Source organism: Toxotes jaculatrix, chromosome 20 (assembly GCF_017976425.1).
Source record: "Toxotes jaculatrix isolate fToxJac2 chromosome 20, fToxJac2.pri, whole genome shotgun sequence".
Taxonomy (NCBI): domain Eukaryota; kingdom Metazoa; phylum Chordata; class Actinopteri; family Toxotidae; genus Toxotes; species Toxotes jaculatrix.
Window position 1 is genome coordinate 3,198,403 of NC_054413.1, and position 16,162 is coordinate 3,214,564.

A 16,162-nucleotide genomic window follows, 5' to 3' on the forward strand; every position below is an offset into this window, starting at 1 on the left:
AGTCTGTTGGCAACAATGAATGAGAAAATTGGAAACACAGACACTTTGCAATGCAAAACTAGTTCTGCATAACACAATTAAGCATTGCACATATGCTTTTTTTTTCTCTAAGAAAAATGACACTGATTTAGAAAATGTCAGTGTTTAAACTTGATGTTTTCCTGTTTTTGAGTTTTTGCAGATTTTCCTTTGAGGTTGATCAGAACAAATGAGATAATGCATGATGGTGTGATGGTGACCAAGATGTGATGTTTACAGGAGCCAACTGATAGTTAGAGGACCCCAATCATTCAAAGACAAACTGTGGATTGATCTACATGTAAACCCACACTGCTCTGTTCATTCTCCTCACACAGCATTTATCTGTTTCCATCACTGTTGTCTGAGGGTTAATAGACACCTACAGGGGGTCAGAGGTGCTTTAAGGAATCCTGGCTTCCATAACGAGAAATATTTAAAACATGAGTGATAGGAAACACTGGTTATCTAGAGTAAGGTAGACATTTTGGGAACCCCCTTTCTAGCTTCCTCTCACTCTGCCCCACATTCACGTGGACCTGGCTTCTTGTGCTTTATTCTGCAACACTTGGCTTTTATTCCCTGTAATTAAATCACTTTAGGTTGCAAATCCAGGATTGAGATATACTGTATCATCAAAGTAGGATTTTAGTTTTCCCTTTCCCCCAAAAGTTTTGTATCATGATCTGTTATTTTAACTGTGAATATTGAATTAAACTTTTGGTGGATTTGTCTTCCACTAAATCTCAGTCTTTCAGTGCAGTCTGTTATAAACACAAACAGCTTAGGTTCACAACATGGAAATTCCCTTTAAAAAAGAAAAAAAGAAAAAAAAAGACTCAAAGCCAGGCACTGCAAGCAGATGTGTTTTCTTTTTGTTCGTTGGTGCGTTTTGATGTCAGCTGGGGCAGCTCAGTCGGCTTTCTCACAGCCGTCAGCTAAAGAACGATGACGATCTGTATCTTACTGACTCATACCAGCAAGACCTCAGACTGGACCCCTTTTAATCTGCAGCCACCCACAGACTGAAATCCCTCGCTCTCACCCCCTTCTCTGCGTTACTGTTTTCTTTGCATAGAAACACTTTGTCTCCTTGTCTCTCTCATCACAAAGACTGTCCTTTTCTTTCTGTTTATGTCTAAATATACAGAGTACTATGATGAGCCTCGATCACTCACCTAAAAGTGTGGGTGTAGAGGGCGTGTAGAGAAATCTTGGCAACCACAATTTTTTTTTTTTTTCACTTGAGATTTTGCCAAAAACAAATATTTATTAAGGAAATGTGAGCTTTCCACACATATTTATAAATGGATGATTCTTCACTTTTACTGTGTCTTTGTTGCACAGGACTTTGGTCCATGCTTCAGGTGTGGTTAGGTTAGAGAAAGATCGAAGGCTGGAGAACAGTGTCAGCATTTGACATATTATGATTTCTGGGCAGTAGAGATCAAAGACACTGCAGCAGCCATCAGAGATTGCTGAAACTGAAATTGCGGACTTCACAGATGCTATTTTGGCAGGCAAAGTGCATCAGCTCTTTACATCAAATACTCTTTCACCAACCAGCTGTGCTTTAAAGTATGAAGGCAGGTGGAAACACAAACACTGACTCCCAAGTGTGTAAATTCTTAGTTGATTTGTACCAAAACAGACCTCCATCATCTGCCCTGACTCAGAGAAACAGTGACTTAACAGGACACCTGTGAGGCAAAGTGGGCACCCAGATGCATCATGTTTTGGAGACTTCCTACTAAATTAAACTAAAGATTACCAGAAGCACTGCTAATAAATCCAAAGTTCAAAATGACAAATGAACTCTGCTTCAGCACCCGAGCCCTTCTCTTTAGAGGAGGAGCCTCCGAAATTGATTGTGTGATATGAAAACCTGACATCCAACAGACAAGACACTCACACAAAGAGAAGAAAAACACAACAACTGTCAGGCATTATGAGGTGAGGGAGAAATGTTCTGGTTTAAGCACGTCAGACTGTAGCCTACTGTGAATCTGTGTACTCTAAACAGAGGGACAGTATATCTCTGCACCAGACTTGATTTTTTTTTTTTTTCTGTGCCTTATGGGTAGCAAAGGTCAACTGCTCCGGTACCCAGAAATCACTGCCAGTGTGTGTGGGACACTGTTTTTCTTTTCACGAACTTGTATCACGAGTGTTACGTGGAATGTCGCCTGACAACACCACTGGTCAGTCTGCGTGAGGTCAGCGAAGTGAGGATAGCTTATCACTGATGCCGCCCCTCTAACAGCATCACCGTGATGGCCGTGATGGCTCTTATCTGTCTGAGCTGTCAGAGACAAGGTCTGAACACATCTTTATCTGTCCTCCCCTCCACCACACTGGCTCCTGCAGATAGACTGGTGGGTGTTTGTATGTGTGTGTATGTTTGTGTGTGTGTGTTTTAGGCAGATTCCATTTGGCACCACAGTCCAGACACTGTGGCAGATGATTCATTGATGGTATAATCACCAGCAGTGTCACCACAGCTCCTGAAGTGTGGGTACGAAAAGTCGAATTTGTTGGTTTTGGAAAGTTACAGTTAATTTTGAGGGGAAATGGGGTTTTCATACTTGTTTGACAAACTCTTCTGTTTAAACATATTAGCCTATTAAAACTGCTCCTTTGCCATTAAAAGAGTCCATTTGATTTGGTTGGGACGATGCAGATTGTGTAGTTTGCTTTGAATACTTTGAACTTCCTTAACTGCAGAATATCAAACACATTCCTGTAATGCCAGTGATAATGAGATGTTTGATATTAGCTCTTTGAATATTTCCTTTGATCCATGATAATTTATTTTGCTTGCTATGCTTAAAGAGAGAGATTTGGACTTGATGCTGCAGCTCCTGAGGCATCTCCCCCCACAGGTCAAGGCCACACTTGCTTTTAAAGGACAGGGAAAGTGAGAGAAACCACACCATTGAGGAGGAGCAGCAGGAACGGGGGGAGGAGGATTTAACTGGAGTGTGTTAATTTGTATCTGGGGTTGTGATGTCTGAGGGGAGGGCTGGATCAGAAAGCGGTGGTCCGTAGAGAGACGCAAGGGAGTCGGGTTTCAGCTTTGCGAGGGCCCCGTGAGTCCCAGCGCACTGAAGCTGCCTTTGTTTGACTGGGAACCAGAGAGAGAAAGAGAGAGAGAGGGAGCGGGCAAGAGAGAGGAGGAGGAGAGTGAGAGGATTTTAGTTTGGAGGAAGTCGGGGAGAGAGAGGCAGAGTGGGCTCCATCTCTCTCGCTCTGCTGTCACTCTCACACATGAACAGGGCAAGTTTAGGTTGGATCTGAGCTCACCATCGCTGAAGATGTCTTCACGGTAAATGAAAGGCACTGTGTTTTCCACGGAGAAGTTGTCTGAAGTTAACTTTTAGTCAGTTTTCTCACTTTTCAGTTCTGTTTTTTTGTGCAGCATTCCTCCCTGGTCCTTTGGATTATTTCTCCTAGTCCTTCGGTTCTGCTGCCATCACTCCTCTGCCTATCAGCTGCTGGACGGTATGTGCACTCTCTCTGTTGACTGCATGCTTCCGAAAAAAGTGTTGTTGTTTTTTTATTCTGCTGTTGTGGTGAAATTTGTGCTGGCTCATGAGTTTTCATCTGCTGAATGTGAATGATGAAACTGTTATGCTCTGGTCCTGGAGGGAGGCACAGCATGATATTACTGTGAGAAGGATGCTTGAATGAGACTGGTATGGTCTTATTGGGAGGGAGATCTGATTAATATCGTAGTGATGCTTTGAGACATTTATTTATTTATTTCAGTAAATATTGAATAGCAGAGACACACATTCTAAGTCCCTCTGGTTATTATAGTAATATCCCGGCCATGGCTTCACTTATTACACTGCATGATGATTTAAGTGCCTATATAGCAAAGATCCTGGGAAAGTCTTGAGGGCTTTTGAGTCTGAGTTTTGAGCACATATTTGCATTAGACACCCCCATTTGATAAGATTATACATTCCGTGGGAAGCTTAATTTTGGACTGGACAGTGTCCAAAGTCACTATACATAAGGCTGTCTGTACTGGAAGTGGAACTGTGTGGAGAGTGAAACATGGAGGTCCCCAAACTCTTTGGAAACATTTGGGAACCACTGCCTGTAGATTAGCATCATGACGTCAAGCGCATAAGTCAGATACCTGGTAGCTCCTGTGCTGTTGTATGATGGTTTCAATTAGATCTTGACTGATAATGTTTTTCCGAGCCTCTGTGCGGGGCTTTGCTGTCCCTGCAGACTGTTTTCACAGCTTACATCTAGATTCTTTTCCATGATTAATGAATCAATCAGGACACCTCAACATGGTCCCAATTAGCACAGAAAGAACTGCAGATTTTCTTTTCCACTGCAATTGGAAACAGACAAAACCTCACACCGCGCTCACTGACAGACAGGCTCTGCAATCAGTAGCACCGCATGATTAAGGTAGCAAAGATGATGTAATGCTACTGATTTTTAAAAGTGTGTGTTTGGAGGTGGTTGTCAGACATGAAGGTCATTGTCACTTATCTCTCAGAGCTTCATTTTATGAGTTTTCATCCTGGCCTTCAGACAGACAGGCCAATATACCATCACTGCTTCCGTCAGTGTGCTGGAATCCAGATTGGTATTTGCAGCTATGTGTGTGTATGTGTATATCTTTGGGTGTCTGTGTGTGGATATCTTGACCTATGATCACCACAAGGACCTCCATGACACAAAAGCTGCATTGTCTGGACGCACTCGAGTAATTACGGGGTCTCTTTAGCTAATGTGGCCCCAAGGAGCTTAATGGTCAGAGTCTGACATTTTGAATTAAACGCCACTTTGGCTGCTGGTGGCAAAAAAAGTGAAACCACTTTGCAATAAAATCTAATTATCATTTGAGGTTAGATATGATCTTGTAGGAATGAGGTTTGTCTCGAGAAGTTGTAGAAATGGATGTTTGAAGCCCAGCAGAACTTGACAGTGGATGTGTGTGAGGATGTGGGTGGAGTTGGGTCTGACTAAAGAAAAGTTTAAAAAGTTTTTAAAGTGTGATATCATGGTCCACCGTCCTCTACTGTAGATCCTGCACATGCTGGCTGAGCTAGAGGCTCCTCTCTCAGGCTGTTTGTGCTTTTGCCATATTCATAATCATCTGCCATGATTCACTTTTTCAAGAGAGGGGGGGGGGAGAAGTGTGCGCACACACATGCTGGCTGACTTGCCAGAGAGAGAGCACCAGGGACAAATATTTCCAGGCTGCATGTTGTAAATATTCTTAAACAGAACTGTCTCCGTGGCAACATTCACGTTTCTGTGAGCAATTTGAAATAAAGCTCATATCTGTATAATCCGTTTCCTTAGTGTGGAATGGTACATGCCGCTTCTCTCAGCTGGATCTGTTACTGGTGTGTCCTGGTGTTTTTAGGTGGATACAGTAGAACTTAGAGGTGGATGGACTCAGACTCATGCTTACAAACAAATGAATAAAGAAGTGAGTGAATGAAACACATGGATGCATGAATCAACAGATTTGTGACTAAAGAAAACAAAGATGAATGGGTGAATAAAGGAGTAAATGAATGAATGAATATGTATGTATGTATTTTATACAAGATGTTCAACACTGCTTAAATAGGGTAAACAAAACAATAAAATGGCTTGGGCCTGAATTGTTAATGGTTGTTTTATCTTTGTTGTCATGTTTTTCATTCTTCAGAGGGGATCATAGAAGCCTGCCCTCGGGGAATTATCTGCTTTAGATCCTTACTAATGAGCAACATCTCAACAAATACAGCACGTTTTCACATCATCAGCTTGGGGTGATTACGTGAATCAGCAGTTACCCTTGATAATGAATATGACACTGACACGCTCCATGGTGCATGCGCATACACACATGCACACTTGCACATGCTTGCATATGCCTATATGTCCCACACACATATGCAAACATGAAACCCACTCCTGTTGTTCTCCATCTGCTGTACACATGGTAATTATTCCAAAATAATGTTTCTAATTACGTGACTGGAATGACACGGATGCCTCGGACACAGTTGGTTATAAGGTGATGTGGCTGATGATGTGACTCTTCGTGAATGTGGTTGTTATGGGTGCATTGTGGGTAATGATGAGGATTATGATGATGGTGGTAATTATGATGAGGACATGGGTGACGATGAGAATGATGATGAGGGTTATGAGCCGAGTGGTTTGAGATCAGTAAAATGTGTTGGTGAAAACTTGTTAGGTGGCTAAATTACCAACAGAGAATCATAAACAGGGCGGACTGTGTCTTAAACACATTTATACGTGACACACATTTCACTTACAGAAGAAGCTGCTTTGAATCAGAACATTTAGAGTCTTGCATCATGCAGCAGGCAGACCACAACTTTTAAAGAAAGTCACTGTTTTATCTGACGTTAAGTTAAACCATGTCTCTTCTATCACAAGCCAGACTCCTTATTTGCTTCTTTTTTATCTTCCTCTTCTTCTCATCTTGATAAAGTGAATAGTAATTTATTGACTTTGGCAGTTTACAGCTATTTCACATGTAATATAAATATAAAATATTTTCTTGGTGTTTGCCTTTTTGGTTTAAATTCTGAAGTTAGAACTTTGCCCCTGGTGTGACTATACTTTTCTTGAAAGTTAAATACAAAAAAACAACTGTTTCAAAATTCTGGAAGCTGTTAGGAGAATCAGAGTGCTGATTTCTGAGCGTGAGGAGGGTTTCACTCCCGTGTCTAAACAAAACATGTTGAGAAAACTGGGACATTAGTCTCAAAGCAGTTTTACAGAAAGAAACAAAGACACAGCAGAAAAACTTTGGAACAGGAAGGTAAGGACAGAAACTCCACTGTGAATCAAGGTAAACGTGGGTAGCTGATGAACTCCATTCCAAGAAATAGCAGCAGTAACACCTGTAGATTGGCTATTGATAATAGATTTGTCAGCAGAAGTAAGAGGACGTTGAGCGTAAGGAAGTGTATAAATTCTTCCACATCCATTTGGTCCTGATTCTTACTTAATGAGATCCTGGTTTGGCTTCAGTTTGATGTGGGTCATCTGGACTGCAGCCCTGCACAGAGGTAACACGTCAGGTTTTGATTAAAAGCGTAATCTCAACTCGAGCACAGTAAGATCCTCGGTTCTGTCCAACAGTGATTTCATGAATGAGTAAGAAAAAACATGCACAGCACTGGAGACTTTTAACGTCTGTGACATTTTCCTATAAATTAATGTCCAGTTTGTTTCCATCACCACATGATATAACACACAAATGAGGCAAATGATACGCGGCTTATTAATGCTTTTACTTTTTTGTTTGAAATACACGTCTCATGTAGGTCTTTCTATGCCTTAAGTGAGCACTGAGCACCAGAGCTGTCACCAAATAAAAAAAACAACCAAATGACCAGATGTTTCTTTGACTATACAGATGTGTGTTTATAATCTGCATGTCTGAGTATGCTGTATGAGTTTACACAGAAAACATGAAAATTGCTTTCCCTGCTACATGATGAGGTAACTGCATAAATGTTTACACTTGAGACAGTGTGCAAAGCAGATGCATACAAATAATTATCTGATGGACACAAACCCATAACAAAAATCAATCTTACACTGATTGTGGTGCCTCTGCGCTTTTCTACAGATTTGGTGCAAACGTTTTCCTGGACTGCAGAATGAATTGATCAGATTTTTGTGGTCAAAGGTCGAGGTCGCTGTGACCTTGCAAAACATGTTTTTGGCCATAATTCAAGGATTCATACATCAGTTACTTGACTGGTTGGCAGAAGTGTACAGCCACGAGGTGGTGATTTTAGTTGTTTTTTTGCTCAAGTTGTTCTCTGTTACAGTGAGTGAGCAGTTTCAGTGTTTGTCTCAAGCACAGTTTGGCAAGACACAGGATTTTTGGACTGGTTATACCTTTCCTACATTCTCTCTGACCAGTTGGTCAACAAAATATAAAGCAAAAAGAGAAAAAAGGCCTTTCCGTGGAGTATGCAGTTGCAGATATCTAGGTTAAGGAATAGTTAAAGATTTTGGGAAATTGTTTGTTTGTTCCCAGGACAGTGACACAAACCCGTCTAATGGTTGTTTACTTTCACGTGTCAGCAGCCTTAAACTGATTCAAGATGTGTTGCAGGTTGTGTGCAGCATGTGCAGCGTGGTTCTGCATCCCAGATTATTCCTATTTACTTTCACCAGCTGCCAAATTTGGTCCAATATGACAGCTCTTATGTTCATCTGGCTCCTAATTCATTTCTTTCACTCATAATTAATGCAGTTTGTTGTTTCTGTGGCTTCTTCCCAGTGGTGATTTTTCTTGTTCTTGGTGTTTTTGCCACGTGACCTTTGTTTGAACAGGAAACAGGAGACAATGTAAAACCAGTAAAAAGATCAATGTCAGATTTTATAAGTGACTATTCTGCTGACATAACACTTTGAGGGAAGCTGCTTTACAGTCCCTGAGCCTCCGTGGTTGTTATCTGCAAATAATCTAAAACAAACCCGTAACCAAAAGCATATGTGTTATCCTGGAGGGTAAACAGGAATAGCTAAATTTGTCCTGGACAAAGCAAGACGCTGTTTTGAGTCGTAGACACAGTGTGAGCACAGACAGTTAGATGGGAGAGATGAGTGTCTTCAAAGTGTGAAACCAGAGGACAAACACAGGATGTGTGCGGGGCGGTAAAGGTGTGACGCCACACGTCACTTTGACCTTCACCTTTTGAAGCTTTTTATAATTTATTGTCGTCTGTCCACTTTTAGGTAAACCTCACAAATGGATTAGTAAGGAGCTTGTAAACAAATTAGTGGAATAATCAAAGTGCTCTTTCATCTTAAATTATAATGTGTTTTCCAAAAAAAAAGTATTGCTGGGAAATTTATGTATTCCCGAGTTAACTTATCTTTGTTTAACTTCATTAATTAGGCCTTATCTGAACATCAGTCATCAGTCGCTGAAACCAAAGCTTTGGCCATTAAAGAGCTTTCATACCAAATCCTGCAGTCCTGAACACTTTGTTTGATGTAGTCAACTGTTTTCTTTCCTTGCCTTTCATTGTAATTTTGAATGATGCAGATAAAATGAATCAGCCCATCTACTCTTTTTTCTTTTTTTTTTTTTTGTTACACCATCTTTCAAAGAGTTTTCAGTCCAAAAAGTGATGCATTCCTCAAAATCCATATGTGTGTTTTTGTTGTATACCCTTAAATTCACCTTTCACATATAGATGGATTATGATATAATTGGGCCCTGGGCATGGAAGCTTCAAAGCTCCCGCCTTACCTTTTTCCCAGCGTATACGGAGGGCATCTACATAGAACTTGAGGTTATAAACACTTAGTTTGAGGACTTGTGATTGCTCCTTTCTTGTTAATGAATGTTTGAGCTTTTCCTTCAGTGTCTGTGGACATAATGCCCTTTCACGTTTCAATCAGAACATTCATAGTTCGGCTCAGCTCTGCAGTGGATGTTGTGATTGGGCTGCTAAAGGTGTGTTTATGCAGTAAAGCTTAGAGGAGCAGGCCTGTGATGAGAGGATAGAAAGTTCTAGACCAGCTGAAACAAAAAAACACTTCCTGTGCCCTCAACATCCACTAATGATGTGCCCTTGACTCAGGCTTCCAACTGCCAGTTGTTCATTCAATGGGTTCGAAATGTGACGCAGGATGAATAGAAAGTTCCTCTCTGTAGCTGAGGTTTGGCACTTTACAGCACATAAACATGGTCAAAGCTGTAAAGGGCATGGTTGTGACTGAGCCACAGTACATCCTGTGTACTATGAAGACATTTTATTGGATAAAATATGACACATGATATAAGTTATGAGTCTTCTTGCATTCCTGTAGGAAACAGCGTGCTCGTGGGTTGCTGTCGGGGTCGGGGGCTTAGGGGTGCATCAAAACTGCAATTTACGATAATGTAAAGTGGTCTGAATTTGCGTGTTTGTATTTCTGGGAGCGGCCAGCTTCCTGGCTTTTGCAAAACATGGAATCTCTAACATTCTGGAAAGTGTCTGTCAGGGCGGAAAGATAGAGCAGAAACAAGCAGGTGTCTGTTCAGCTGTGTGGAGACCGCAGAGAGAGAGAGAGAGGGCATGTCCTGTCATACAGCAACGGAGCATCTGAGTTTCTAATGAGGTCATGCAGTGCAGAGCAGCTGTGGGTGGCTCTAAAACATGCAGTGGTGTAAGAAATGAGGATTTCAGTGTCCCTAATTTGTGCTTAATCCTTGTTAAATTAGAATTCTGTATGGATGATAATGCAAAAGATGAATAATGTGCAGTGATTTCTACTTGTATGTCTGTGTTTGCAGTGAAGGAGGAGGAGGACTCTTCTAATGACAGAGCATTTGTCAGCGAGAACAGATTTATGAATTCTTCCTTTTTCCCTTTTCACTCGGAAATATCACCTTTGCTCTCCTTTGCACTCTGACCTCTGATTGTTTGATTGGTCTGTTGCTTTTAAAGCAGGATGTTAGTGTTGGAGTTAAGGGTGCTTTGCTTCCTGTCAGGCCAGTTGCTACTGGATTGTAGGTAACACTTCATTTGAACGCAGTTAGTCATTATTAGATTGTTTAGCTTCGTGCGTGACCCCCCAGTCCTCTTTCTGTATACACTGCATGGTCAAAAGTATGTGGACATCTAAAGATTATACCCATATTGTACGAGAGCAAGCAAATGATCTAGGTGATTATCTTAGATGTTGCTCATTAGTAAATATAAAACCATAGCTTTTATTTTCATAGAACGGGTCCTGAATAACATATGTGTTCACACTAGACAGCCTTCCACAAAGTTACACCAGGTCACAGCTCAACCAGTGTTACTGGTATGTTGCCCCAACCTTGAACCTTTTATGGCTCTAGTTTGTCTCCTGTCTAGCTGATAGATGACTGCTGGTCATCAGCAAACCAAAAAGAAAAACAGACTTCAAAGACGGCCTGTGTTTTTGGGACTGTCTCTTGAACTTTGCCTCTTTTTGTCCTGTTTTCATAATTGGAGCATGTTTGCTCCGTCTGAAGACCACCTGCTCCTAGTGGAATTATCAGGTGAATGTATAAGACTTTCTCACCAGCTTCATTGTAATTCATTGTAAAGGAATGGGTGTTTTTCTTTGGCAGCTCAAAGCACAAGAGAGATCAATACGTAGATATCTGGAAAGTAAAGGAACTACTGAAAGGCATATTCCCTGAGGAGCATCTGATTGTTTCCCAGTGGGAGGTGAGATTAGTGCAGGTGTTGATGGTCGTTTTGTGGTGTGCTTGTGCGCTCAGCTGGTCTGCAGCTGCGTTGTTTCTCAGCACACTGTCGACTCACTTCCTGAAACTTGCAACACAAATCTAATTCATGGTTTGGTCTCAATTTACCTTATTGTTTCACCACCACTGGCGAGTAAACATCAACAAACATCTGCCTCTTTCTCAGTCTCCTCTTAATTCTGTCCTTTTTTTCTATTTATTTTTCTTTCCTGTCCTTCATCTGTCTCCCTTGCCATTATACTATTTAGTCTTATAAAGCTCTTTCAATTTCTTTGCTTAAAACCACCCACAGTTTAAAAAATAAAAAAGCAAAGTGCTGTGAGATTCATGCAGTGAAAATCAAAAAGCCAGTTTCTCACCTTGGTTTGCGGTTAGTGCTTTGCTGCTGTTTTTGCTGTTGCCCTCTCATTAGCGGTACCAGCGTTTATGTTTGTACATGTAGTCGACTCCTTGACTTTGACTCCAAAACCGTAAGTATGCAGCACTTTTCCACCAAAACAGGAAAAAAAAACTCAGCGGTGATAAATCTGCTTTCCCTTTTTATTAGATGTGTTACTGGTGCTGTTCTCTTTAGGTTTAAGATCATAGGCTACCAAAGATTAAAAATAAAAGATAAAACATCTTTCATTGTGACCTTTTGTACACATTTTGTCTCTTATCTATATATAAAACCCTCTTTCTTGACAGGAGCAGGGCTGTGGCTTCTAATTTAGAGTTGACATAATTTGCACCAGTGCTGACAGCTTATTTAGTTATACCATAGTTATCCTTGCAAAATGGGATTCACTGCTGTGTTGTTGCATGAAAAGTCAGTTTCAGCAAACTTTTGTGGGCCAGTAAAGCTGGATTCAAGAAGGCTGCTAACATAAATTCTAATTTGCGGGGTCCCAGAAACATGTAGTTACTGGTTTCTTCGCTTCTTGAGGCTCTATTCAAAGTGGTGGCCAAATATGTGATTTGAATTATTTCTCTCTTTGTATGTGGTCTCACACCAAGTAAAATGTGAGACAAAAGCAATGTATTCTATTATTTAAAAAAAAGAAAAAGCTAACCGATGCATAAATGTGTATTCTTGTTGCAACCTGTAAGTTGTATAAAAATATAAGAGGGAAAACAGCTTTTAATTAATAAAGAACGTGAGTTGTACACATTCATATTTGGAAGCTGCACAGTTTATAACAAAAACCAGGTCTGAAAACCTATTGAAAAAATTAGTCACATCAAGGTCTTTCCTAAAGCTATAGTAGCATATCTTGCAGAAACAATTTTGGATTTCTAGTGGCTTGGACTGGAACCTTCAAATATTATTCTAGGTGAGCTGAGTAAGCGCAGAGATCTTTTCTTCCTCTTCAGGCCTTAGTTGAACAATGCTGTCATCATTCCCTCCCTCAGGCAACAGCCGACATCCCAGTCTGGTGCTCAGGCCCCTAAAGCTTTCAGCAGCCTCTTTTGACCGGAGTGAAGAGAAAAACAAATCGATTTTCCAAAACGCTTTGAAGCTTGAGAGCAAATTCAACACCTATTTAGCCTTAAACTTCATCATGGTCATTCTGTGTATAGTTGTATTGGCTTTTGGAGAAACAAGAAACAAAAGTAAGGTTTCCACTTTGCTGGAATCAGGACGTGAGTTATCTACTGACGCACAGACAGTTTTTGAAACTGTCCTGACTACCCTTGTGTGACACTCAAGCTTCCAGACTTTTCAACAGCTTCTTCTATCAAGGCGTAGAGGAAAAACAGAAAAACAGATCTGTTCTTCAACTTCCCACTGACAGCAGAGCAAAGGTCAGTCTGTATTTAACCCTCTTCCGACAAAAAAAATACCATTTCCTTGCTGTTTCTGCAGCTCTTTTCAAAATCAGTCAACAAGGCCGGAGTCATGTCAGACTTTGGAATTTAGACACAAATGTGATTAAACAGAACACATGACAGTTCAGTTCTGAATTATATTTGTTCAAAAAAAGCAGCAAAACAGAGTTCTGTTCATAGTCAAGCTGCTTTCACAAGATTTGAATGAATTCTCCTGTTTATTTAACATAGGTGGTCACGGTATGAAAGGATGAATCCCTCGTGGCTCAGTGATGCTTTTAAAAATTGAATGAAACTTGGCAAATTGGGGGAGCTGAAGGCGGTAGTTTTAATGGAAAATCATGGTGGTTGGAAGCATGTATCTGGCAAGCACAACCTGAAATTAGCTGCAGTGAAACAGCAAAAAGCTGGTAAATTTTGTCTGTGGTTTATCTGGCAAATGTTAGCAGTCTCTCCAGTATGGAGCTACGCAGTTTTTAACCAGTTGATTTTGCTTTGTTGTGATTTTTTTTTTTTTTTTTTTTTTAAATCCATTGCAGCTGCACTATTTGCTTTTTGGCATCCCTTATTTTTATAATCTGATAGTTTTCTGCTCTTATTTCCTCTCATAGATATCATGGGAAATGTGTTCATCAGTTTTTATATGTTGTCATGCCAAAATCTTGAACTCTAATAATACTGATAGTATATTTTATTGATAAAACATTTTTAAATACAAGGTCTTATTCTAGACTCAATGGAGAGAAATTTTCCAAAGTCCTTGCTCACAAATCGGCTCCTAAATCAGTTCCCTGCTTCCAATAAAAAGCCTCGTCTCTTTCCGTTTGACCTGCTCACAGTATAGCCCCTCATCAGCAAACTTTAACAGCTGAGTCAAACCTGGCAACATGGCCAAGGGGAAGAGAACCAGTTTAATGTGATGTTGTGGTTGCCTGAGGAGACTTCTGCCCATTTAACAGGCAACCCTGGATTTGATAACTCTCCCGCTGGCACCAGATACCAAACATCAACTTGGGCCAAACTTCCTCTCAGCAAATAACACCAACTGGGAAATCACTTTGCTTTTGATGCATTATTGAGCACAACCTGACTGTGAACACTTGTGGCAAGACCTCCAAATTTTGGCAGATGTTTTATCTTTTGTTTTGATATTTTCCCTCTTGTGGAACACAGCAGAGCAAAACCTATAAGCTGATATGTTTCAGATGAACTGAGTATTTGTGGAGTGGGGTGGGGGTGGAGGTGGAGGGGGGATCTTTGCCAGAGATTGTAGCAGTTAAAGTCAGTTTGTGTTAGTCAGCGACACTGAGAGGAAGCAGTTCTCTCTCGTAGGTTGTGGACTACCAGAAAGAACCCTCAGACGTGTGTCAGTTTTCCTTCAGGATTTTGTGGTCAGTCATTTTAAAATGAGAAACATCTGTGGTTTAAAAGACAGAATATTATAAGAAATGTAAAGATGTAGAGATTTATATGTAAAAGCTTCTGCACTGTACATGTTGGGTGCACGTAAGATACCTTAAAAATCTCTGAAAGACTTTGTTGTTGTTGCTTAGAGTTATATTTGCCAGCTGGAAATGTTACAACATATATTTTCGCTGTGAACTCTACAACAGTTTCCTTTCATTCATCTTTTTCCTCATCTCTCTTCTGAAGACATGTTTTTGATGGCAAGATTTTATACTGACTGTTCACCCTGCCCCATCCTCTCTGTTTTCATACACGATGAAGTCTGCTGAGAGGCTTCAAGGCCCTCCTGTGAAGTTTCCAGCAGATGATGCAACCTACATGTAATGGTCTGGAACGAGAAGAGTGTGACTGGCAGTATCATTATTATTACAGCCTTGGCTTGTCTTGTAACATTGGGGATCTGAACTGGAGGACAACGTGGTGTTCCTCAGGGTTATGACTGAGGTCTTTCCTAGTTTATGATGGGAAAGGATTGTGGTTTCAGAGACGTGTTTCTCCCATGTTCGTTCAGTAGCAGCAGACCACCACCACCACTTAAAAAGCTGTCTGGAAAAGTGGAGGATTTATTTTGAGTCCACAAAGAATATTGTGGACTCAGTTAAAGTGTAATCTCACCTATAGTATGGATATTCTCAGCAGTTAAAAACACACTGCAGAAAATGAAATGAACTTTGCCGTGCTAAGCCTATCACCTTTGCACAGCCTGCAGGTTGTGAAACAGCTTGTGGAAGACTGAGGAGTAAAGGCCAGAGACAGACCTCTGGGATTAGGAATTTCATTTCTAGTGTCTGTTGGATTTGGACCTTTTTGGGGTCAAATTGTTGAGTTTGATCCTGGTTTAAGGTGAAACTGAAGAAAACTGCCCAGGGAGGTCTGAAGTTCCGACAGCGACAGTGGTAAGAATAGAGAAGTTTAAGTATCTTTTATATTATCTATAAAGATTGAATTGATAAAGTCGAATTTGCATCTTACAGGGATAAAATAGTTGCTCAATTGACCCTGATTCTTAAATGAGGAACACAAACATTCTCTGCAGTTTTATCGTTGCCTCATCAGGTCAGATCAGACAGAGATGAGCATTACTCTGACAAGGAGAAACATGTTTACATCAACACATCCCAGAATAATCTGTATAATCAGATAGAAGCAGCTTCTTGATTATTTCTTACTGCTCAGGACATGTGGGTGTCCGTCCCTCACTATCTCAACAGGTGTTTTGGTTTTCCAGCATTTGCTAGCAATTTGTGTGCAATGTCAGTACAAGGCAATGAAGCTGGAACCAATTTACTCTGAAAGATCACAGTTATATACACTAAATCTTGTAAACTGTGTCACAAGGGAGTTTTGGAAACAGTTTGAACTAGAGCAGAAATGCACCTGGGATTATTTAGAACAACAATTAACATAAAAACAAACAGAACAAAGTCCAAAACTTTATCTCACTAATATCTCCAAATCTGAAACACTAGCTGTGGCCAATTTCACTACAAGATGAATCACAACAGAAGGCTTGTAACTTAAACTCCATAAGAAAATTTATATTTATGTATTTGGTGTGTGTATATGCCAAGACTGTCATGCTGTTAGTTTATGTCTCATATGAGGAAACGAACTTCAGGT

The 16,162-nt window shown here is 40.5% G+C and overlaps 1 protein-coding gene across 4 annotated transcripts in view; it reads left to right on the forward strand.

The window, feature by feature from the left end:
- The first annotated feature begins 3,096 nt into the window (after positions 1-3,096).
- Positions 3,097-16,162, forward strand: part of LOC121200642 (collagen alpha-1(XVIII) chain-like) — a 48,476-nt gene continuing 35,410 nt past the window's right edge. For all 4 annotated transcript variants that reach the window (XM_041066054.1, XM_041066056.1, XM_041066055.1 and 1 more), the window contains exons 1-2: positions 3,097-3,343; positions 3,437-3,519. In XM_041066054.1, the coding sequence (XP_040921988.1) occupies positions 3,333-3,343; positions 3,437-3,519 (94 nt within the window). In that variant the 5' untranslated portion in view covers positions 3,097-3,332. The remainder of the gene's footprint in view (positions 3,344-3,436; positions 3,520-16,162) is intronic.